The following is a 24,692-nucleotide window of genomic DNA, read 5'->3' on the forward strand; positions in this document are numbered from 1 at the left end:
ACCAGAAAACCAACCCTGATAACTAAACTTCTTTTCACAATCACCAGTCTGGTGTTTGGAGCTCACCATGTTCACACACATTGAGCAGACTGTCTGGGACTAAGGACGTGATCAGACAGTTTAGCCCAGATACTGATTAGATTTTCAGTGATGAAGATGAGTAATTACTTCTTACACTTATCATTGTTTGCTTTTGATAAGTATTATCTTTATAATGTTTTGGTTGCGCCAAAACATCTTAAAACCACAACAGCGACACTGTGTTTGAAGGAAGATGTATAAAATGAGATTATGACACTATCTTTGAAAAAAGTAGCTTTAATTTATTGTTTTACAAGATGCCATTGAGGGATGAAGATGGTACAAAAACCTAAGCATGAAGGAATTGAATTTTGCCTCGACTTGGCCAGTGTATATATATATATATTTAAAAAAACCAAACAGAACTGCTGAATGTGGTGGTGCTACCAGGAGCTGAAGTCTCCAAAGTTGGTCTTGCTTTTGGACTTCTTGGCTGCCGCTGCGCCGCTGGGAGACGGGCCCCTTTCGTCCAGCCGGACGTTTTCTGGAGGGAGAAGAAGCAGGACACGATCACACCGAGGACCTCCACTTTTATCTGAGTGTGTCTCCGTTTGCTGATCTATTCTCGCTTTAGCCTGAATTCCCTCTCACAACTCTACCCTCTATAAATGGTGCGGTTTACATGCTTGTTTACAGTTTTGTCTTTTCTTATTGGAAGTGAAGCTATAGTTAAATCATCTTGGGGGTGGTGGTGTTGTAATAATCCAATTGTGACCTGAATCTGCAGCTCCCCTCGGCTCTGAGTGTTTCAGCTTTCTTCCACCCATTGTTTTGGTTTTACTGACTGCAACTTCAGACGTTCTGGTTCTTTGGTTCTCTCATGAGCTTTGAGCTGCAGCAACAACAGTTTTCCATGAAAAACATCTTAAAACTCCACTTTACGCTACCTGCTCAGCACCAAACAGACGAACATTTAGCAGCCAAGATATTACTTGATGTAGGATGAAAGAAACTGAATCAAGAGCTCCAAGTATTACACAGGCTAACATCTAATCTACCACTGGATTACTTCAGCTCCTTTCTAATCATGCACACATTTCACATCTCTTGCATTTTAAGTCAAAATACTCATTTCAACTAAACCTTGTGTCTGCCATTCTTTCCCTTCAAGGAATATTAATCGCTGGGTATCCAACCCACTTTCACATTCAGCTGTCTAGGAAAATGGACAGACTGTTATTTGGAAGCATTAATGCCAACATCCTCTGCATAAAGCTAAATATGTTAACATGATGTGATGACACTGACACAAAGAGGATAAATTAAGGATGTTCTGGAGAGAAAAGATCATACAAGACAAAGAAAATCATGAGTCATTTTTTTCTTAATACACGCATTAGCCAAAGTGCAGCAGTTTCAGTTCAGTTAATGCACCTTAGTTTTGGATAATGACAGTAATTTGAGCATTCCTACAAATGTTCCAGGATAATACAGTGTGTCAAGATGTAAGAGCTTTATTTTTGTCTCCTCACTGACCAGGTTCTACCTGAGATATCTCAACATTTATACAATGTGGATTTGGGAGGGGAAAAAAAACAGCACAAATGAGTTTTTGCATAAACCACCATAAAAGCCTTACACGCTAAATGTAATATTGCAAAAGGACAAGCCTCTAATGTCTGACAGACCATTCTGAATAACTTTGGCCTAAAGGTTCAAACTGTGCCAAAGCAGGAGTTGACAAACCTGAAACCAAAATGAAGTATAGTATGCTGCACTTTCACAGAACAACTCAATGTACCTATATTCAGCAAAAACATATAATCTAGATAATAAACCTGAATTACCCCCAGGAGGAAAGAAGGTAATCTTCTCCTTAACTGGCAGTTTTGCACATTATGTCTCTACTCATTCTGTGATGCTATGTAATATTTGAGCATTCATTGATTACTACCTTCTCTTTGAAACCTCTAACATTAGACAGTGTGAAAACATGACAGCCATACAAACTGCTAACTAGCAGGAGGGAGAGTGTATTTTGGTGAAGAGGTGATCAGAATGCACGTCTGTGTGTCCTTACACTGTGGCAGGATTGATGTATTTCCCCACACCTTCCTTGAAGGTCTTTGGGGCCTGTTCCTCCTTAGCTTTCTTCAGGGCAGTGCAGACCTGCTGCCTCTCCTCCTCCTGCTTCTGCAGCTCCTGTTCTCGCTCTGCCGTGATCTGAAACAGCATGGAAGTCCTCAAACCAGAGAATCAACAGAGGATACCGAGGACATGATCACACTGCTCGACTTCATGCTGAGCGACTGTTACTTCCTGTGTTGAGACTTTCATGGCACAGCCCACGTTTCAGGTACAGGTGAGATCACAAGCTCCATGTGGGTTGTGTCCTCATAGGACACTCGGCAAAAACCCTTACACTGACACAGAGCTGAAGCAATTACTCAGTTATCTGGCAACTAGTTTAATAACGGACACCTGTAAGTGCTGAAGTGATTTTTTTCAAAAACACAAAACAACCCCTAGTACCAACTTCATTTGAGAATTTGCTGTTCTTTTCCTTACAACAGTAAAATGTATTTTTCAAATCAATTTATTTATATAGCACTTTATAACAATGGCATGTTGACTAAAGTACTTCAAAAGTATAATAAAACAACAGGAGATGACACACAATCACAAAATAAGTAGACTCCACCAGGAACCATAGGCCACGGCAAACAAGATTTTAATAAAGATTTTAAACCTGACAGGTCTGAGACAGATCTAACATTTATAGGTAGGGAGATCCAAAGTATCAGGGCCACTACCAAAAAAGTGCAGTCACCCCAGCGATGTTGTTTGACCCTAGGGTCCTCTAACAGAAAAAGGTTTGCTGATTTCAGGGCTCTACTTTTCTGTATGTTTGTTTAAGCCCAGTCACAGTTTCAGTAAAAATGTGTTAGTGTGCAGAACCACAACAATAAATAAATACAAAAGTGCGCTCCTTCACTCTTTAGAGATCCAATGCTCAGCCGATTCAGCCTGAGCTAGTCTGGATGCTAAAAGGAACCTTGGTGAACTCTGTGTGGAATAAACAAACACAAACCTGAGCATCAGCTTCTTCATACGGATCCACAAACACAGTTGTACTCATGAGCTTGATCTCCGACTGTAAAACAAACAAACAAACAAAAAAAAGAGAATCCAAACAGCACATACTGTAGCTCAGCCAAAGTATTATGTACTTATGCTGATCACCATTAAACAAAAACCCTTTTCCTCCTATCAAATAACAGTCTCTAAAATATCAACTTTCTGGTTGCAGGATGAAAATACTGCAATTCATAAGTACTGCGACTACAGTTTGAGAGGAAAATGAGATTTTGGCTTTAATGTGCATTTGGACAATAATGTAGCCGCCTTGTGTTACGTGTCTTTTACTGAATATTTTGGAATTTAGATGACCTGAATATCACATTTCTGCTTCACAAAGGCTGAATTCAGCCCGTCAGCATTACTAACTCACCTCTCGCTGGCTCCTGCTTCATGTCATGTCGCAGCACCTGACTGTTACATGATCCATGCAAGGGTCTAATTCACAGCACTATGGCTGAGTCTTGTATTCCTCGGCTGCTTTTAATGTTAGTGATGTAGGAACTGTACTCTTAATTTGGTCAGATACATTTCAAGAGTGTAAAGTGAAGTGTAATTTGACCCAATAAGACCAGTGTGTGTGTGTGTGTGTGCCAGCCTAGATCTTAAACATCACAGACTCCCACCTTGGGTTTGTCCGTTTTGGGATCACTCTCCACCTTCTCCATGGCAGTAAGTGTCTCAAATCCACCAACAACCCTGCAGAAAAGGACAACAGACCATCCTCCATTTGTTACAAAGGCCTCAAACATGTCTAGGTAAGACCAGGAGAGACGTGGGCTCCCCACACACATCCCAGCTCACTGTCAGCAGCTCTAGTCCTGGGGTTCGACAGCAATTTAACAAACCCAAAGCCTTATGAATCCCTTATCCAATCCCACTAAGTTAATCATTTACAAGTGACTGAAGTCGTAAATAACTACAAGTCAAGGATTCAGTTTAGATCTGCTGCTGAGCAGGAAGACAACCGCCACAGTTTTTAGTTGTAGCTACTAAATTAACCAACATTATAATAACATGCAACCCCAATCTGACAATGAGATGCAGACAGTGTGAAATGTTGACCGACATTTAACGCACACAGATAACTGCTGGCACATACTGTATCTTACACCTTTACACCTGATTTTTCCACATCATGGAAGTTCTAACTCAGAACTATGAGGTTAAGAAGCTCAAGGTATTGATTTGATCTCCAGAAGATTGAAATAGAGAGCATTTTTTTAGAGAAAATGTATGGCTTTCCACAAAAGGAAAACCATTTATGATCATGTTCAGCTCAGCAGAGAGATTCGGCATCTACTCAACTATCCACTGCTCCTGACCAATGAATGAAAGTCACCAAACTGCACTGCCTGAGGCTCCAACTTTGCATCATAGAATCATACGAGAAGGTGAAAGACAGATCATCAGACTCCGAGAAAGAAGACCAGACAAAGATGATGTGGCACAGATTGTCTGCATAAACATCGCTGCACGTGTGTCACCTTTCAAAGCCATTTGCCTTGGCTGCTAAATTACACAAAACAGTCACAAAGCCATGGAGTCCAATAACAAATGAATAAAACATACCATTAAGCGTACACACTCTTAGAAATACAAGATTTACCTTCCAAATACTGTGTGCTTCTTGTCGAGGTAAGTGCATGACCTGAATGTGATGAAACTGAGAGAAAACAGAACAAAACCCAACATTACATTGGTATAAATGTTTTCAAAATGAGGTTCACTATATTCAATGTCAAACATACTGCAAATATTGGCAAACAAATCTAAAATAGAGCCTTCCCTTTTCTAAAGGTGAAAGAACCATGACCATTTACATAATTACTTCAGTTTTACTCGATGGAACACATTTTTGTCACAGGGTAACACTTTAAAGTTACTTGTTATCAAGGACCAAACCAATGTCATCTTCATGGACTTTTATACTAGATGTTCATCTACGTGTTCAATCTGGAATTTTATACTGAGCATAAACCTTTCTAGTTGTATTCACATGCGGGGCTTCAGCAAAGAAATCAAAGGAAGGAAGAGAGAAAAAGTAAAACAATTCCCTGCTAACTGGCTTTCTAGCAGCGTGACTGTTCAGAGTGTAGCAAAGACTGCTGCTAAAAAACATTTCTTACAACTGGGACTTGTTGGTGTTTGGACCAGAGTTCGCCATGCTTAGCACCCCCCGGCCGGTGTGAGACAGGTTGGGCCGAAACTCATCCTTGAAAGGTTTTCCCCAGAAGGATTCCCCTCCTGGGAGAGTGGGTGAAGGAGGGAGGAAGGACACAAAGGGAGCGAGACAGCCAGAGTGAGGAGCGGAAACAGATCAGGGAGAGTTGAGAGAGAAAAAGGGTTCAGTCTTTAACAAAATTCTCTTATCTGACTGTTACTGCAGGTAACAGATGTTTCAGCAGCCTCAGAACCTGTGCTGTTTTATCATGTAATGCGTTTCTAGAGGTACAGCTCAAATATCAAGACACTTTGACTTGTCAAAGCAGGAAAAACACAGGTGTGATCAACATCAGTGCTGCCTAGGTGCCATTTTGTTTGCAGGTTTCATCACAAACACTGGTTATAAAAAACAAGTTATAAAACTGATTTCATAGGGTGCATTACTTCATGCTCTACAATACATGACATTACATTTTCACATTGTGAAACTGTTTAAATGCATTTAGTTTGCATGAAAACACCATAAATTACCAGCTGTCAGTGCTAGTGAATCTAATTAGTGCAACATTAGAGAGACTAGTACAGTGTGCTTTCATAAGAAGACCTCTTTGCCCAGAAACATGGAGTCATGTTGAGAGCCTTTAGCTGTGAACCGTTATTCAGGCCGTCATCATCATGATGAGTATGGAGGAACATGCGCTGCAGGCGTTTATTGGCTCCCAATAGGGAGAGAGGATCCATCACCCTCAGGTGCGTTTCACTGCCCTGCATCCTGCCAGCTGGCGCACATGCATGAACCCATGTACATGCAATGCTACAGTATGTATGTGTGTGTTTGTGCTGGAGTGTAAATGCATAGTACCAGCCAATCAGCTCTTCAGAGACTTTGTGCAGCTGTTGACATCTTTGCATAATTTATCAGCTCGCTGACATTTTACCTCTGTGGGACTGTATCATAAATGAAGGGGGAGCGAGCCAGGAGGATAAAGAGAGAAACTCTCACAGAGTCAACCAATTAATCCAACTGCAGTCCCTCTAATGTTAATTGGACAATTCTCTTAAATTATACCAACCTCAAATGTGACCCTACTGAACAGGTTTAACAGGGAAGACAGTAATAATATGAAAATTGTTTCCAGTGACTGACAGCACACGAGTATGAGACATGACAGCTAATGAACTCATTACATGGGCTTTTCGAAATACGTGACATTGTGCTTCTCCTTTCATATTTTGAATATGTGTCTTGGATTTCATTTAAAAGTCAATGTTTAAAACATTTCTTTCTCCAAGGCATCCGAGCCCAAACATTTTAGATAAATAAGGCTCTTCTGAACTTGGGGAGGAGTTAATACTACAATGAGCACATTGCAGAAATGTCTCTTACAAATTTATCTACAGACAACAGAGATTCACAACAGCTGCCTATATAGAGTTATAATTCTTAAACCTACACTAATGTATCTTTTAGGCTGTTGGCACTGAAGCAAAATCCATCTTTCATCCAAGTTAAAGGTCTGTTCATGAGCGGTTTGCACGTGTTGTTCAGTGCAGGTGATGAGAAGAACTTTATCCACAGGCCAGGAATTCTGCACCTTCATAAACCTGCCATAGTAGATATATATATATATATATATATTCTGCATCGTGCTTAGAGACGCCCACGTACACAAGCATGCTTTGTGCTGCAAACTCTCACAGCTGCACAGACGACATGGCAAAAAAAAATAAACTGTATGAGACTGGCTTCTAAATACTGACTGGCTGTTCACCACACCCCCATCCTGTGCCCTACACTCGGTCCTCTTCCATTCATCATCTCTGTGGGTGTGCACGTCTTCTGTGCTCCCATCTTGAGATTAAAGCAGTATGTTAAGCTTCCAAAAAGAAGCTATTAATAATGCAACAGTGTACGTAATTCAAAATGTGGTCTTACCTGTTCCAGTTCCAGTGGGGTCCCCTCCTTGAATCTGGAAACGAAACAAAACCATTATGTTTAGTCGACCTTGGCTGCTCAACCCAACACAGATGCACAAGATTTCAGACTACAGTTTCATGAAGACTATGATTTAATTTTTAAGAGCCCCAGGTACCTCAACATGCTCACAGTTTGGACCTGAGGGGTTGCAGATTCTCGCATTTCACGTAAAACAGTCCAATTCCTAAAAGTATCATCTCAGGATGTTCAGTACACTCACAAAGTCCTACAGTTATAACCTGCTTTATGGAAAGTAAGGGCCGTACCTCTCTTCCAACTAACACACTGCTTTTAAGGTGTTTGTTGCTATGAAATTATTCTCTCCACAGCCAGGAGGCCACCCTCCTCTGCTTCCAAGCTGTGGTGGGCAAGTCAAAGGCACAAGTGGCACAGTAATTATGGATAAACAATTCACAGGACAGAATTTAAAAAAAGTAAAGCTCCTCTTGAGACCAGATGCCCCCTTAAAGCCACTTTAATTATGGTAGCAGCAGCTGTGAAAAACAGATGAGCGGCTGATCAGAGACCTGTCAGTTCAAATTCTGTCTGGGTAAAGAAGCTTCAGCTGGAGAATGAATTAAAGAAAAATCTGTTTACTTACGTCTGATGCAACAAATACCAATGTATTATTTTAACAAACGGTAATAAAACAGTGAATAACAGTGTAGAAAGCAATTCATTTGTACTAAAGCTAGTCAGCGGCTGACATGGAGGCCAGAACGGTCTCATGACATGAACCTGAATCATTTACATTCATATCAAATGTAATCTGAGTCACAGAAAGTGAAAAACAATGTGGATCTGAAAATCCGTGGTGGTACATGTTCTAGTCAATGTCACCGACTAGAAGTCTTCACTCACCAACGTTACTGCTTTCATGTCATGTGGTTGTTGCTACAACTCAGCCAGAGACATTTCCAGTAAAGGGACCACACATGAAGACAACACAAAATTTCGACCCATTTGCAAAAATTCATTTTTTTTTTTTTAAATCTGCAGAGAAAACACAAATGACCAGTCCCTCACGTTGAGGGCTGCAGTTCTCTGCATTCCCATTTAAACCAATATATCCTGCCCAAACCTTCAGTTAACACACTGCTGTCAGAGAGACAATGTATACAACTCCATATGTCTAAATTTTTGTGAGCACTTTAAACTCATGGCTTCTGCACATCTCTGACCTCTTATCACTTTTACTATGCAGGTGTACCTGCTGCAAATTAAAATCTTTTTATTTAAAGATATTCATACCAGGAAGAGAAACCTGTGAATCACAGAAGTAGAGTACTGTGCAAAGGTTTTAGGAAGTTCAGCTGTTTAGATTCTTATCGATCACACAACACCAACAGGGAGGCCACAGGCTCAACTTCATTATGCAGCACGCCAATGAGCCCAAACAAATCATGCAGCCAGAGTCAAAACCAACTATCTATCTTCAGAGACAAGAGGAAAGGGGAGGCCTGAAACAGATGGTTTGGCCCCCACAGTCCTGATCTCAACATAATGGAGTCAGTCTGGGACTACAAGGAGAAGAGAGGGGACACTGAGTGGTCACATTTTGCGACCACAATTATTTAAGATGCAACAGACGTTTTTCAAAGGTCACACTGGGTGCGACTGTAAACAGCTTATGCACAAATGACTGCTCTCACAAGGCACAGACTTCCAATCTATCAAATGTGTTGATCCACACCGACTCAGAGACACACACATCATCCCCGGACCCTTTTTTGTGTTTCGAGTCCGTTTTTTCCTTTGGTGCATTCGAAATACAATCGCCACAGACAGCTGCTTAAATCAGGTAGATCACCTGTCGAGGTGTGGGAAACTTGAATTGAATTCATTGGTTTATACTTCAGCAGAAATAGGATAGGCACATCATCATCATCATGTTGACTGCGAGGCTACAGAGCACTAAAGTGACTATACATAAAAATAAAAAGAGAGGTGGAAACTTATTCCAGAAGTAATTTTCCCATTTATTGTGTTCTGTAAGTCTCCCTCTCTCTGAATTTCAATAAAAATACAGGCTATGTACTTTGGATGGCAAGGTTATTTAAAACAGTTTATACAAAAATACTGATTATTTCATTATGTTGTAAAACAGAGGTGGTGCCACCAGTATGAAATGTTAGTCTGGTGCCCTGTCTGAGACAGCCTCAAGCCACAGGAACTGTGCTGGCTTCTCCAAGATGCTGGAACAACCTACCTGTATTAATGCTGCTTTAAAGATAAATAAACCAGAAACATGCTCCAGCCAATGGACAAGCAGAAACATACAGTATAGTCTTTGTTTGCAAGTCTCAAAGCCACAGATCATATGTTGTAAACCTGCCACTGTGCATGTGAGAGGTCGTATGTCAATCATTTTCAGTATGCTGGTGGCTCTAGTGAAGGAGAGTAAGCACAGAACACCATGTTTGGTTTGCCAAAGTACTTGCCATAAAATTCCGGATGGACCTGTGGAAAATGGTCCCATCATAGTAGCCTTTTTTACACAGACGGATGAAGTTCTCTCCAGCTTTGGGAACCTAGAAGAAGCATGCAGAAATCACCAATTATAAAAAAAAGGAAAAAAGAAAGCCTACAATAAAATAGAGGGATTTCCTTCCTAACTGCTCCCAGCAACTAGTGCCGAAACAGTTCAGCTTTTCAGTTTCTGATGAAATCAGCTGCTCTATAATCTTATAATTACTGAAATCAGTGGGTGGTTATAAAACCAGTAAGTAGCGTTGAGATACACAGCGTTATCAGAAACCACTGTGGACCCTTCACAAAGTTTTTCATTTTGTTTATGGAAGGAGACCTGGGAAACTGAGTAACAGACACATTCAAGCTTCTAACACTGAGACAAAGTGGCTGATGAACATCAGTACTTTCTATATTTACAATGGCCTGGCCTGATGCCATCTAAAAGTCACCATACATCGGAGATCATCCTTTTTGAATGTGACTGCACCCTCCTTGCGTACCGCTGCCTAATGCCACGGGAGTGTCAGAAGACACTGGACAGGTGTCGAGCTGTGGAGGCAAGTGACAGTTCCGTTTCTGTGTAGATGCAAGTGACAGCATGAAGCTTCGCATTCACATTAACAAACAGTGTCACACATTTGCAACTCTGTGTGACACTGCTGGAAAGTGCTTGTTCTACACTGAAGTCTGTGAAAACATAGGGTTCAGATGTTGCCTGAGGCAGCCTTGTGTATCTCTTCAGCTACAAGCCAGGTTTAGTACTCAGCTACAAAGCTTTGTTTTATTGGTGGGGGCACATTCTGCGTAACAAAGAAACTGTTAGGCACCTTGTAAATCACAATGAAACGCCACTAACAGAACCCAATTTTGACGAATTGGTACTCTGTGAAATGCGGCGAGGAACGATATGCATGTCTGTCTTTGGGAGAAAAATGTTTCCCCTTGGCAACAATGGTTGCTGGTTTCCAAGAGTCACCAGATGCTTTTGTAAAACCCATTTTTATTTACTGGCTTTTTCGCAGTGTGACAGGTTTGTCAAACCTCCGCTGGTCTTACAAATGGCCCCTAGGTCTCAATTCTGCGGTTGGGGTTCAACATGCTGCTTATTTTCCACCTCTATTATAAACCCTAGACTTTCGAAAATCACAGAGGCTCATTGTTTTAAACTACTGAACAATAAAACAGGACTGATTTGAACCACTTCAGCTATAAAGCTGATTTCCATTATGAAAAGAGAACACCTATCTAATGTCTAACACAGTCATGTAAATGATCCCACTCAGGTGAAGGCTATCTACTCTTTAAGTGTTTTTAATTATATTAAGTTGTTCCTTCCTTGAAATAATGTGCAACTAATCTCCAACATCCACTCCCTCCCCCACCTTGCATCCATGTTGGGGACAGTGAGGGCAGGGGCACTTTGCAGGGAGGTGGTCTCCGGATTAGTGACAGAGTGTATATGACAGTGAAGCGGTGCTGTTTAATTCATAAACAGCAAGCCATGAATAGACCTGCAATCTTTTGTGGAAACCACCAGGGAAGGAGGAGGACAATGTTTGGCATTTAGGGCAGGTTGTCCCCTCATTATTTTGATTTGATGGCTCAGAAGCCAAAGAAAACCAAGCACATGAAGCGCCTGGTTACCAGGGTGGAAAAGTGCTCCAAAACGACACCGTCTGTACAAAGCCCTACATCTAATCCAAAAAAGGAAGCACACAAGAAGCACATTTTTGCCAAGATGTACACTTGGCAACCTGGCAGACAGACTCTGCAAAAGATGCCGATGTCAGTGTTTTGGATGCGTCATTCTTAATACAATTTACACTCCTGCTCAGGCCAGACCTACATCACAACAAATATTAGCCCAGTCTTTCTAAGAGTTTCTAATCTTAAACATTTTCAACTTAAACTATCACATCTGCTCCTAAATGCTTTAAGTAGAGTGAGGATGGCCACACTGCTTTTCACTTCTCAGTGTTTTCCTTGCCAACATTACCTGTGTTAATGCTGAAAAACACAGACTTAACCTACTTAACCTTCTGTAACAAGGAGGTTTGTGACTTATTTTTTTCTCCATCTTCTCTTAAGCAGGGGAGAAAGGGAAACTAAAACACTTTTCAGTCATTGAATATGTAACATTGCTTCACCCATCTGTTATGCAAATGTTTGTTTTTGGCTTTAGTCAAACATGACAGGACATACAGCTACAAAGCCAGCACTGTTGTGCAATATTTGGCACCTGCTGCATGAGATGGAGATGCATCAGTGTCGGAGACGTAATTAACAAACACTGTGGACATGAGGGCAGCTTGCCCGCACCTCTGACAGCGAATCCCATAACACATTTTCCATGTTTGACAGTGCACACGTGTAGAATGACAATATGATGGGTGTGGCCAATTCTTGGTTGCTTACATGCAAAGTGTTTCATTGAAATTCATTCCTTTGTCCCTCCAAGAAAGAAAACAAATGTTATTGTAGATGCATGATATTTACCTCTTTTGCTCTGCTGGCTTAGGGAACAAATATATTTTTATTTATATAATGTTATTTAGACTAATCTGACATTAGAAAAACATCCTCAACAACTTAAAACTGGCTTATTCACAGGCTCATGGATATGTAAACTTTTCTTTGTATGCATTTGATCTTGTTCTGCTGCAGCCTTTACATTAACATGTTAATGTGTTGGAAGTGTTACAGAAATGCTAAACGGCGCCCATCTCATCAGACTTTTACATAAAAGTGACTTGGCTGCTTATTCAGACAGAAGACACATTGCCAGGCTAACAATTTGATGTTAAAGGTGAACATATTACCTTATCACAGTGCAACTCAAGATTAAGGTCTCCTTTGTTTGTGTGTAGACGAACGTAGCCTTTCTTCTTGACATACTGGTAACGCACAGTGTCGTCTGCGATGGCATCTGTAACAAAAGGAAATGTAGTCATTTTAATGTGTCCTTACAGAGGACAACAACTGAGTTTATGGCTGGCGAATAGGGCAGGGAGTGTTGGTGTGAAAAACAATCTAAAGGTTTTATTGACTCTTTGTGAGTCTCGACGTGATGCTGCCACAGGTAAGGTCTGACCTTTATAAACCTTCAGCACCACAGCCCTGCAGGCTGTTACTTAGATTCATGCAAGTGTTATTCTCCTGTAAACAACCTCTCAAACTACTTTTTTTTTAAACACATGACAGTAAACTTTACCCTCGTATAAAAAAATACAGAATCTGACAAAAATATAATCTCAGGACATGCCTAGTAAAAGATAAATCCTTTACTGCAACAGCACAGTTAGATATACAGACAACACATTTCATTATTCTGTTTCTGTGACACATAGTTTAAACTATATATATGGCAGGCCATCCTTTTCAGAATTCTTAACTAGGCCACTAAATCTAAACACGGTCCTCCTCTTCTGTTGTGTATTGAACCTACTCTACAGTTGCATAACAGCAAATCTCTCCCATGGAGCAGCTCAGAGGCTGACAGCAGAAGAAAGTACAGCCAAGCTCCCACTTGCAGCTGTATTCATCTGTGAGAGCACAAAGCTGCACTTTGCTGCAAAGGAGCAGCAGTGACTAACAAGTCTTCCCTCGATAAATAAAGATGAAAGTAACAAAAGAAGAGGAGAATGTTTCTTTCTGCAGAGGTTTTAATGTGCGAGATGTGCGCTTGCCTGCTTCGTGCGTTGTTGCTGGGGTCATGGCTGTGGACGTGAAGGAGGCTGAAACTCTGCCTGTGGAGTAGTGGGCCTGGAGAAACAGACAAAAAAAAAAAAGCTTTCATTTTACGCTTGTGACGGTCTTCTTAATGTATCCCATCATGTTGTTGGCTGACTTGTTGGAATGTCTTCAAAGGCCATTTAATGGGGGGATTTTAGTGGGAGGGTACATAATGAAAAATGTTCTGAACAGCAGAAACAGGTTCCTAGTTCTCATTTATGCAAGTTTTACTCCCCTAATGGTTTTATTAACTTGCGTTTTTCTGCCATTTTCTGGAGCTTTTGAAACCATCTTATGGCCTTTATCAGCGGCCTGAATTAGCTCAGTTATCATGTGACCTACAGTATATATGTAACATGGGTTTTGACAAGATGTGATATGCGTTTCTGTGAAATGCCTATTACATCGTCCATTATTTAATGCTCCAAGTATATTTGCATTAGCACCGAGTTTTTTAATCAGTCAAACAACGCATCGGTAATGCAAATTTGCCAAATAGTCTTACTCCAGCTTCTCAAATGTGAAGCTTTGCTGCTTCTCTTAGTTTTATATCACTATAAACTGAATATCGTTAAGTTTTACTACAATTTTTAGACGTCGCCCAGCTCTCTGGGAAGCTGATTATCATTGTGCCCTGTTTTCCATGATTTTATAGATGAATCAATAGATAATCAGACAATGAAAAGAAACACTACTTGTAGCCCTTATTTATAGGTTTATAATATTCCACTGGTGTTGTGTATTTCAACAGGGCAGAGCCTCCTTCGTTAAAGGAGCCTGAAGCTTCGTTGTCCAGTTGAACTAACTTCTCCACACCACCAGGCCTCTTTCCAGCCACAGACTGGTCCCCTTGTTTGCACCGAGTGGTACATCAAGCAGAAACGAATTTAAAGACAGCCTCCACAACTTCTGGGTGATTAAAAGCAGAGCTTGGAGTGATTTCTACCATGTCATAAATTACTGAGTGTTGCAGATGCTTTAAGATTGTATCAACTTAAATTAGTACAATACATTTTATGAATAATATTATACACCTAAAAATACCACAAACACTGCAATGAGATGAGTTAAGAGAAGTGAGAATAACCACTCAGTGCAGATGAAAGCTGAGAAGTGATTTCAAAAGCTCAAGTCCACTCTGCAGCCCTGCTTTAGCATTCTTCTGCTCTAGTTCTTGTGAAAGCACAGACCCTATCTTGTGTACTGTCTGACCTATATTCCCTGTTCTCTCAGATGCTGCCAAAGCATCACCTCATCTGTGAACCTGAAACAGGGAGTAACCATGGAAGAGATCTGGTGTAATAACAAGATGTGGCAAAGCATCAAAAGAAAGCCAATAAAAAAAAAAAAAAAAAAAAGGCACTGATGCTGTTAAAACAAATTCACCTTCATCCTGCTGATCATTCGCGGACACAGTCAAGGTGGTGATGTGACCACGGCTGACCCTCTGTTACACATCTGTTTGTTTCACCCACGGTTACAATGGACTTATGACTGAGACCAGATGTGTATGAAGACTACAATAAGGACCCAGAAGCTATTTTAAATAAAAATAAACCTGCTGCAGATTTAAAAGACCTTTGTACCAAATCCATTTGTCACTCAGGCTGATGTTTCAGAACTGGACATGGTCTTACTGCTTGTATTTTTTTAATATTTGCTTAAATTCCTGTAATGCAAGTGTCACAACACTGTAAACATTTCTATTCTGCTAAAAGGATGTAGTTGCTTGTGTGTCTGGCTCCCTCCTGTGTACAAGGTAAAACTTACAGTTTAAGACAAATGTCTTCAGATCAGATCTGGGCCACCTGCATATGTACTCCCAGATCCAATTTCTGACTTCACGAGCACTGTTGGAGCACTCAAATCGGAACTCGTGGTTGTTTTAACGTTCTAAGCCGTCCTACACATATCGCTGGTGGGTATCATTCAGTGCCTCACAGACCAGTAACAATAAACATGAAGGAGAGCAACAACAGCAACAAGGTCAGTGGAGAGACCAGGACGTTTCACATGTTGGACATTTACGTGTGAGTTGGCCGTCACACAAAGTCACATGATTGCAGTTATTCTTGTACACACATGGCTCACAAAAGGTCGTCAACCTTTGGGTGATTATCACACAAAAACATATTATGAGGTACATAATGGACCAGCAGCCATCACCTGATAAACTCAACTCCCACTGCCTTTAAAAGGATTCTGCTACCTTTAAGCTGAGTCCGCATGCATATGTTTTATATTTTAAAACAAGCTTCAGCCATTGCAGTGTTTCTTGGTCCTTTAACTACAGCTTAAAAAGCCTTTACTCCCAGGGGGACTACAGCAAGAGCTTGTTCTAGTCATGTCTACTTCACTCACTGATTTGGTCTTTCCTATGCATACTTTCACCAGCTCCCTTTTCCATCACCCCATACATCTTCCAGGTAAAGACTTCAGCAATGCAATATTTTTGCCTTACAGCATTTATCTTGTCTGTCTTCTTGGCCTCTGGCTCCTTCATGGTGGAAGCGAGGAGCTGATCCCCTTTGTAGTCTTTGTACAGCTCAGCTAAGGTCTCCCTGGTCTCAAGATTGGTGCTCTTCAGGTGGTACGCCGGGTCCTGCTTGGCCTTTTCCTCATCTGAACGGTGCCAAGGAAAGGAGTGCAACAGTAAGGATATTCATCTTGCATGAAGACTTAACTTCAATGTTTAACCCTGATTAGAATTTAACAAAAAAGCAGAATTCCCCCCCCCAAAAGACAAGTAACAGTCTGACAGTTCACCTGGATCCAACACCTTCAGGTTGTTCTTCACGTGGAAGAAGCTGGAAACATTAAATTTGTCCAGGTGTGTGGGGTCCTACAAAGACAAAACAAATCACCAACAGATTAAAAGTTACTTTTGTCTAAATGACAAAATTTTACACATAAAAAACAAACCCACCTGAAGGGTTATAATGTCTCTTCTGGTAAAGGGTTCGTCACTCAGCAGATCTTTAAAACTTTTGGTCTTGATGTTGAGTTGCTCAACAGCCTGGGTAGAAACAGAAAATGTCATTAAATGGGAGTAAGTCAAATTCATTTTTCTGCTTGTTTTCTTTAAATTAGACAAAACATGTTCAGAAAAAGGTAATTCTTCTTCTGTCAACTGTAAAACCAGTTCAGTACAGTGTGAAATCCTCAGCTTGTTTGGAAAAACATTTGTTGTACACAACTTCTTCTGTGTGATGTAAAGCAGCATCTTGCGAGACCATGTGGGCCAAGCATCTGCACCGGATCATACTGAAATGTAAATCAATAACCTTTGTGTGTGCGTTTGTGAGTGTGTGCAACTTTAGACATGTTACAAAAAAGCATTTATATGAGGATCAATGAAGAAATATGCGAGTTCACTAACCTCATAAGAAAACACATTGCCAGTGACCTTGTTGGCAACAATGTGAGAATTATTTGTGAAGACATTGTACAGAACAGGGCAGTGATACTTTCCTGGAATAAAACAAAAAGGAAAATCAAAAGCACGCAGAGCCTCAACCTGCTGCCACACTCAGAGCTCGGCTTCGGCACAAGTACCTCATGTTACCTGCTCTCATATCTTCCTGTTCCACCTGCTTTAATTTGCTCTTATCCTCCCAAAAATTAGCCTCTACCACCCTAAATCAAATTTTCTTTTTCAAGCAGCTCTCACATGGCAGTGCAGTGTAGCTTTGACCATTTTATTCACAACTACTGGCTGATTTTAGAATGAGGAAAACCTCCATTTATTCAGCTCAAAAACAGTCATTAACATATTATACCATTAGTTTCAATGTGACTCTTTAATGATTAAAGTACATTAAAGCACTGGCGTATTTACCATCGTTGTTCTTGGCAAAGTTAAGCTTGATGAGGGATTTTGCTTCCAGTTTCTGTGGTAAAAAAAAGAAAACCCAAACTATTACTGTGTAGTCATAGAAATAATATGATAAATTCTTTTTTTTTTTTTTTTTTCCAAAGAAGAATCTCATATCAAAAGTATTTCAGGTTTAATAATGACCTATTCAATTCAATTTTATTTGTGTAGCGCCAAACCACAACAAATGTTGTCTCAGGACACTTTACAAAGTAAGGTCTAGACCTTACCGTTATTATTACTACAGAGGAAAAACCCCCGAGCATGCACTGGGTGACAGCGAGGAGGGAAAAACTCCCTTTAACAACAAATACATAATTGCTGTATTTAACTGTATACAACTATGCAAGGCAAGTCAATTTTAAAAAGCACACTTTCATACACAAAGGCAATTAAAAGTGCTTAACACAATGCACACAGAAAAATAAAACATTAAAATGCATACATAGATAAAACAGAAAGCAAATTAAAAGCAACAATTACATGTAGTACTTTTAGGATAACTGTGGATTCTCACTGTTCTCATTATGCTTTATACCCCTTTACTTCAGTCTTCCCAGGACAACCCTCTGAGTACTTTAACACTAGAGACAGACGTAGTTTCTTCCAGAAATCTGAAACAGTGTCTATACACTCAGCTGAACAGCACCATTATTCAACTGGGCATTGAGTAATGGAAGAAAGACGAAAGTGAATAAACTGAAAAACACGTGAATCAAGATACATTAATTAAACACAGCAGATAAAGGAACAACCTTTAATTTAGTTTTAAAAGTGGCTCCACCTGGGCCAGATGTAAGTTCTAACAGGAGCTGGTTCCAGCTGTGTGTAGCATCATGGCCAAAAATCCTTTCACCTTGTTTAGTTCAAACTCTGGGCACCACTATCTGAAAAATCCCTGCTAGTCAGCTAGTAAAGTCAAGCTCTTCATCCCAACAAATTATCACAAATACTTTTCGTAAATAGAAAATATTGTGTGTGAGGTACATGGATACATGAAAAGTCTCATTTAGTTTTGGTAGGCTGTAATAAAAAGAAAAAGAACATTTGACAATTGAAATTTTAAAGCTCCCAGGCATCAGTACAAGAATATGAATACTGTTACCTAAGTTTTGAATTCATCTGTTATGTCATGTTTAAAAATTTAGCTAGCCAACTAAATCTTGTATAATGAATGCATCTTTCTTCTCTGTATGACATTACTGTTTAATGTCACTGACACATAGATGTATTCAACTGATCTAATGTGCAGGTTGATAAAATAATCTGATAAAAATGCTGCTTGGCTACTTACCTCTCCAGAGATCGGATTAGTACCATACTTCTTGATCCATGGCATAATGCTCCTGAAACACAACATAGAAAGGAAGGCATCTTTACTCAACATCAGACCAGACAAAACAATACATGCAAGTTACATTATACTTCAGCTTTCCAATTGTCTTCAATATGTCACCAACAATAAGGACACAAGTCTTGAAGCAGGGTTACTAACTTGAAGTGGTGTTAACTGACAAATCACACAGCACACCAAAATCACCCTTAACATCCCTCCCCTAGCAAAACACTGTTGGCATTTGATCGTTTTGAGTAACTAATTAAATCACGACATTTAACCCATTTGTCTTCCCAGGTTTGTCTCAGTAGCCTGCATGGACATCAGATGAACACCCAGTGACAGCTGCCGGTCAAAGTGTCAGTTATGTGTAGATATGCCTGTTGTAAACATGATGTTTTTTTAATTCACACCATCTACTTACAGCAGGTCAAAGATGACTCCCTCCTCAGTACAGACAGGATACTCAAATGGTTGAAGTGACAAGCTGACGTGTTTAAGAGAAAACACATGTAAACATGAAAAACAGTAGACAACGTAAAATTTCTCAGCAAAAACACATATTCAGCTATGAATCTTTGTCACACAACGTGGTCGAGTATGCTCTAGTGCTGGTGGACCAGCGTCCCCAGAATTTGTCAGTGGGTCTAATAGCAAACCTATTGTACAAAATTTGACAGAGCTAATGTTCCTCTCCACATGACGGTAAACAAGCTTCTTCCTACCTGCAGTGGTCAAAAGGAAGCCGTCTGAAGTTTGCCTGTGGGATTTCTTAAAAGTAAAAACAATGCAAAATTTTAGTAAATGGTGCAGTATTAGTAGTATTTTCACTAATCAGCGGTCAGTATTGTTAACGTTTCTAACCAGATAACGTTAAAACTAGAAATGTTGGAGATTTAAAACAAACTCACCTGCTCGCTTCCCCCCATAAAAGTTTGTGTACTCTGTACACGTTATGTACCTGTGAGAAGGACAAACAAACAAACACGATTAAACAGAAACACAATAAAGCAACATTAAAGTCAGAACAACCAATGAACACAATTAGCCAATTCGTTAGCAAACACTGTTAGCTACCTAATGCTAACAACAACAAACACGCTTCAGTGGTGCAGCTTATTACCTTAGTACCTGGATACTTACATTTTGTCTTTTTGGTGCTGTCGCTTCCCCATATTGAGTTTTTGTGTAGATCTGAAAGTTTATCTAGAACGAACCAACAACCTTTAAAATCAAAACCACACAGCGTCTTAGCTGCTTACAACTTCCGGTTTATGTTCTTTGCTACCGTTATTTAAAGCAGTTCTTTTATAACAACGACCCTCTGCTGCCCCCCCAGTGGAAGGGTGATTTAAAAACTACATTTTACTAGTTGCGTGGATGCTGACTCAGCATCGCACAACAGCAAATCCTCAGCTATTCATCTTGTATTCAGATTTATCATATCTTTTAAGGTTTTTGAATTATCACAGTTTACGTTATATGGTGATTTTGGACATTTCTCAGCCTCTCCATTCATTTGAAAGGGGGGAGCTAGAGAGGGTGACGCCACACACTCTAGCTTTGTCCTACAGCCTTTAAAAAAAAAAAAAAAAAAATTCAACTTGTTTTCTGCTCTTATTCTGCAAACCCTAAGCTTCCCTAAAGTAAAATTAAGTTATTAAAATCTGGGCGGTGATGATTTTGAAACACCACAACTACACTTATCAAGACAGGCTTACAAAAAAAAAGCACAACAATGCGTATGGCAAATCACTCAATCTAACCACTAAGCCTGCCCCGGTACTTCCACCATTTAATGATGGAAAAATTATTGTGATAAAGTTCCAAAATTCAAGCAAAGTCAAGTTTTTTTTTTAGTTAAAATCCAGAGGAAAAGGTTACAGTTCAGTTAATGCAGTCATGTCATCCAGGGGAGAGGTGGACTCAGGTAAAGCTTCAGCTGAAATGGCCCATTCAAGATCTCATCAAGTCAATGCTCAGGACCCAAGAGGTTGGTGTGGACGTCTGTAGCAGCCTCCTCATGGTCCCGTTTGTGTCACCAGGTTGTTTTCTCCAGCTTCAGTTTCCAAAGGTTGGGCATCAGAGTAAAAAAAAAGTCACTCAATCTTAAGTACAAAAAGACAAAGAATTTATCAGGTGGACAGGAGTGAATACCTGACATCTCTGAAGAGATCAACAACTCGTGGATAGGCATCATCATTGATGAGGGTCTGGTACAGCAGGGTCTTCGTCTTCTTCACAGCTGAACACGACAACTTCTGGGTCCCAGCGTCCCAACATCAGCTTCTCTGGTGGGACAGGAAACAGCCTGGTAAACTGCAACTTTTCAACCAGGAAGAACAATGTACTTTTCTCTAACATATCAAAGATTATAGTCCGTTTAACTGTACACTTTCTCTCACAATGGCTTCGTTCTCCCTGACTGGTGCTTACAGATACTTGAGTAGGGAGCTGTGGAACAGTGCAGTCAATTTAGAAAGAGAAGATCTAGTCACCACAGGCATGGTCCTGAAAGTAGGTCTGTTCACTGAGAACAAGAGATGTAGGTTTTAGTCTAAAAATGTAAAGCTCAAATACACGAGAGGAAGTGAGAGGTGTGCTGCTTCTTGTCCCTCCACTATTCCTAGTCTAAAGGCATAACGCATTAACTGAGTTTTATATGCCTTTATCCAGTCAGGTCTACTCTGTGCATCCTCATGTTGGACTGTGATAGTCACAGCTGGCTCTGTCTCACCAAATCTACCCCTTAAACATGTCATCAATTGTACATGCATCTCTTAGTAGGATCATAACAGCATACCATGTCAGCTGATTCACAAAACCAGAGGGATCCTTGTCTGGTTTTGGAAACTGCAGAACCATGGCACACAGCTTCAGCTCAGTAGGGTCCATGATCCAGCCTGTATTTGCCTCGACTCTGCCTCATTTCTCTAGGTACCTGCACATCTGACTACCTCAGTCACTTTTCCAGCAAATATGCAGGTTTAAAGAGACTCAACAACTATCCAAACTCCCAATGACTTGAAAGCTCGGACTCCTTCACACACTGAGAAGAAGGTGAAGGAGAAAAGCCTCTTACGATGCGAGTCGACTCTGACCTCGTTCTCTGTAGTGTGGAGAAGCCCTGGCTTCCTTAACCCTAGAACTGGTTGTCACTGTGTACTGATTTAGCAAAATAAACACACAACCTGTAATGTTTCCAAAAAGCAGTGCAACTATCACTGATTTGACACTACAACTGTTGCCCATGTTGGTTCTCTACTCTCTCACTTCTAATTTACATGTCAGCTTAGAAAACACCATCAGTGTACATTGTGTAGAATATGTGGAGTTAGAAAAGAGGACAGGCTAATTCATGCTGCCAAGCTAAGAACTCACAAGACACGATGTACTGCAAAGGGCCAATTTTCACTTTAATAACTGAGGTACTGTCCCTGCAGAGCTCGGTCCCTTCATACAAAGCCTTTTAGCCTTGAGACAATTCAGCCCACAGTATAATCTTACTATAAGAAAGTTAAAAAGTGAAACTCACTAATAATACATTCAATATGGTGTCAACCTGTGTACTTGACAATCAGGCTTCATAGCATTACTGATGTCGTTCTCACAGACAACAGGACAAATACACCCAAACTGGGTGTTCACAAGCTTTTGTATTTTTATTTTTTTACACAAGAGTCATCTGTCTCTGCCACGCTCCCTCCCAAAAACCCAACCGCACGGCACACCGGCTGGTACTGCGTGAACCAGGTCTGACAACGTAAATATGAATCTGTCTAAAGTATCCCCGCATCAATGGCATAACGCTTTGCAGGAGTGGGATAAATTCCCCTGCTGGGAGACCTCCCAACATTCGAAAAATCTAATAACACGAAACGCTAAACTCGAATCTCACCGGGCCTACACAAAGCACGACACTCCCTCTTGAAACTTGGCAGAGTGAGATGACCCAGAGGCCTAACACTAAAGTACAATAAACTGTTTTTAACCTAAATCTGGGCATTGATAATCTCTAATGTATTCACATAGATTATCTATGGACTGAATGAGCTCTAGAGAAAGGCAGTGTTCCCAAACAGTGGTACAGACAGTTAATCTAATGTGTCAGAGTATAAAGTGAGCACAGAGTAACAGGCAGCCTCAGACTGATCTCAGACAGACTTTACCCCAGTAACCAGAGCAGTGCAGGACTATTAAAGTGCCTGATACACTGACTGTATGTGACTGGTAAATGAGTGAGGGGCATGAGGAAGTCAGATGGTTAACCACTAAACTCTGCCCCCTATAGGACACGAGACTAACAGAATAGATGGAGATGTTGGACAGGCAGACAAAGAGACAATACTTCCTTTGAGTGTATCTGGGGGTGCTACAGCAGCACACTGGTCCCACATTATGGAGGTCATCAGGTGGTTAGTGACCAAAACTCCTCCACCTGGATGATATGAGAAGCAAAGACAGATTTACTGTAAGTTGCCATGGTGACCATGTTGGACAGAGGCAAAAAGCTGCGTTTTGTCAGTCCTCACCTTATGAGCATCCTCATCAGGACAGGTCAGGTCGAGTCTGAGTCTCAGCACCAAACAGTCTGGTGCACAGGTCTATAGTCAGCGTCCTTAGGTCAGGTGTCATGGCCCATCTGTATCAGGCCATTTTAATCTATTGCCAATTTAAAGGAAGGTATTTTGGAACATCTATACTGAATCGATTTCTCCTCTTAAAGTACCTTCTTCTATTATAAGAGCCTGAGTCAGGCTTGTGCGGCCCTTGTTGATGATTGGTCTGCAGGAACCCACCTCCACTATGCTGCTTGTTATGTAATGGCAAGGCACCCCTTTTAATTAAAGGTATAGGCTGATAATAATATTTCCAGAAAACAGGTGATTCTTTCATATTAAGCTACAGGATGTCTGCTTTTAGACATAGAGTGAACAGCCTGTACCACTGAATTAACGCTGCCCCAAAGAGCCCAGGCACCAGGACACAACTTTAATATCAAGTGTGATTTTATGGGTTTTATTTAATCCAGTCATGAATCTACACAGCCTAGATCAATGAATGAATTTTCAAGCTCAGTGTGATTGAGATGTCCTCTCTGCTGAGTTTCTGGTTCATAATCTAAAACTGTGGGCTGCTGGGAGGAGACGGTGTCCACACTGTTTGACCACAAACCAGCTGCTGTTCACCGCTCTGTCGGACTCTAGTCAGTTATTTGTTTCATTTCATTAAAAATGGACTTGCAGTTGCAACATTAGCTGTTTCCATCTTGGCCAGTGGTGTTTGCCTTAATGGTTTTTGTCATGATAGTAAAACTGAATAGGCCTGTTTGGTTGAATAAAACAGTCCTAAGAAAATCTCAGCAGTGGGACTATGGTGTGTAGAGGCTTCAACACATTATGCAAATAGATTTTGTGGGCAAAGTTGTAGATTTATTCTAAATAAAATCAGCCTATATTAGTTGTGTGGATACTTCTGACTCAGCATCCATCATGGATCACACCTAGCCATAAATTAGATCATGTTCAGCTAAAGGTGTCCACATTACACTGAAACGGCAGATATTTTCACCCTCATCTTCTGCACTGAATGTGTCTGTTATTTTTTCACACACCAGCCCAAGCACAAATAACACACATTTCTACTTTGTAACTAAACTGATACCGTGCAACTAAGTGGAAAAACATGACAAGCCAAACAATGCACAACAAATTAATCTAGAACTAGTTTATTCTGTCTTGGCATTTAATTCAGTTAAGGTATTCTTACAATTATGGCTAATTATTTATTTCTAACAAGAGAAGGGAGCAAATACGTATACTGGTTAAAGGCATGAACCATGGTCAGGTGCTTAGTAATGTGTAGCAGAAGGTACATTCAGATTGCCTGTTGCACATGTCCTCTGAAGTACTATACAGGTACCAAACACCTCATCCAAAATCACAGGAGGAAGTAAAAACATGTAAAATGTGGAA

General features: G+C 40.5%; 2 protein-coding genes across 2 annotated transcripts in view; both read right to left on the reverse strand.

Annotated features, from left to right (window-relative positions):
* Positions 1–328: 328 nt before the first annotated feature.
* On the reverse strand, positions 329–20,013 carry ppil2 (peptidylprolyl isomerase (cyclophilin)-like 2). Its single transcript, XM_020585446.1, is given in 22 exon segments — positions 329–552; positions 554–565; positions 880–888; positions 2,102–2,244; positions 3,113–3,175; positions 3,786–3,858; positions 4,769–4,825; positions 5,289–5,406; positions 7,262–7,295; positions 9,745–9,834; positions 12,595–12,701; positions 13,462–13,537; positions 15,969–16,129; positions 16,274–16,349; positions 16,434–16,523; positions 16,887–16,978; positions 17,346–17,397; positions 18,676–18,727; positions 19,142–19,204; positions 19,443–19,488; positions 19,629–19,678; positions 19,861–20,013. Coding segments are annotated over 22 exon segments (1,584 nt in total). The 5' UTR covers positions 19,893–20,013; the 3' UTR covers positions 329–464.
* Positions 20,014–22,430: 2,417 nt separating this feature from the next.
* LOC109951142 (STAM-binding protein-like A) overlaps positions 22,431–24,692 on the reverse strand; it is a 10,433-nt gene continuing 8,171 nt past the window's right edge. The window contains exon 10 of the mRNA XM_020585449.1: positions 22,431–23,155. Coding sequence (XP_020441105.1) covers positions 23,126–23,155 — 30 coding nt within the window. The 3' untranslated portion in view covers positions 22,431–23,125. The remainder of the gene's footprint in view (positions 23,156–24,692) is intronic.

The sequence above is a fragment of the Monopterus albus genome, unplaced genomic scaffold (assembly GCF_001952655.1).
Source record: "Monopterus albus unplaced genomic scaffold, M_albus_1.0 scaffold366.1, whole genome shotgun sequence".
Classification (NCBI taxonomy): Eukaryota; Metazoa; Chordata; class Actinopteri; order Synbranchiformes; family Synbranchidae; genus Monopterus; species Monopterus albus.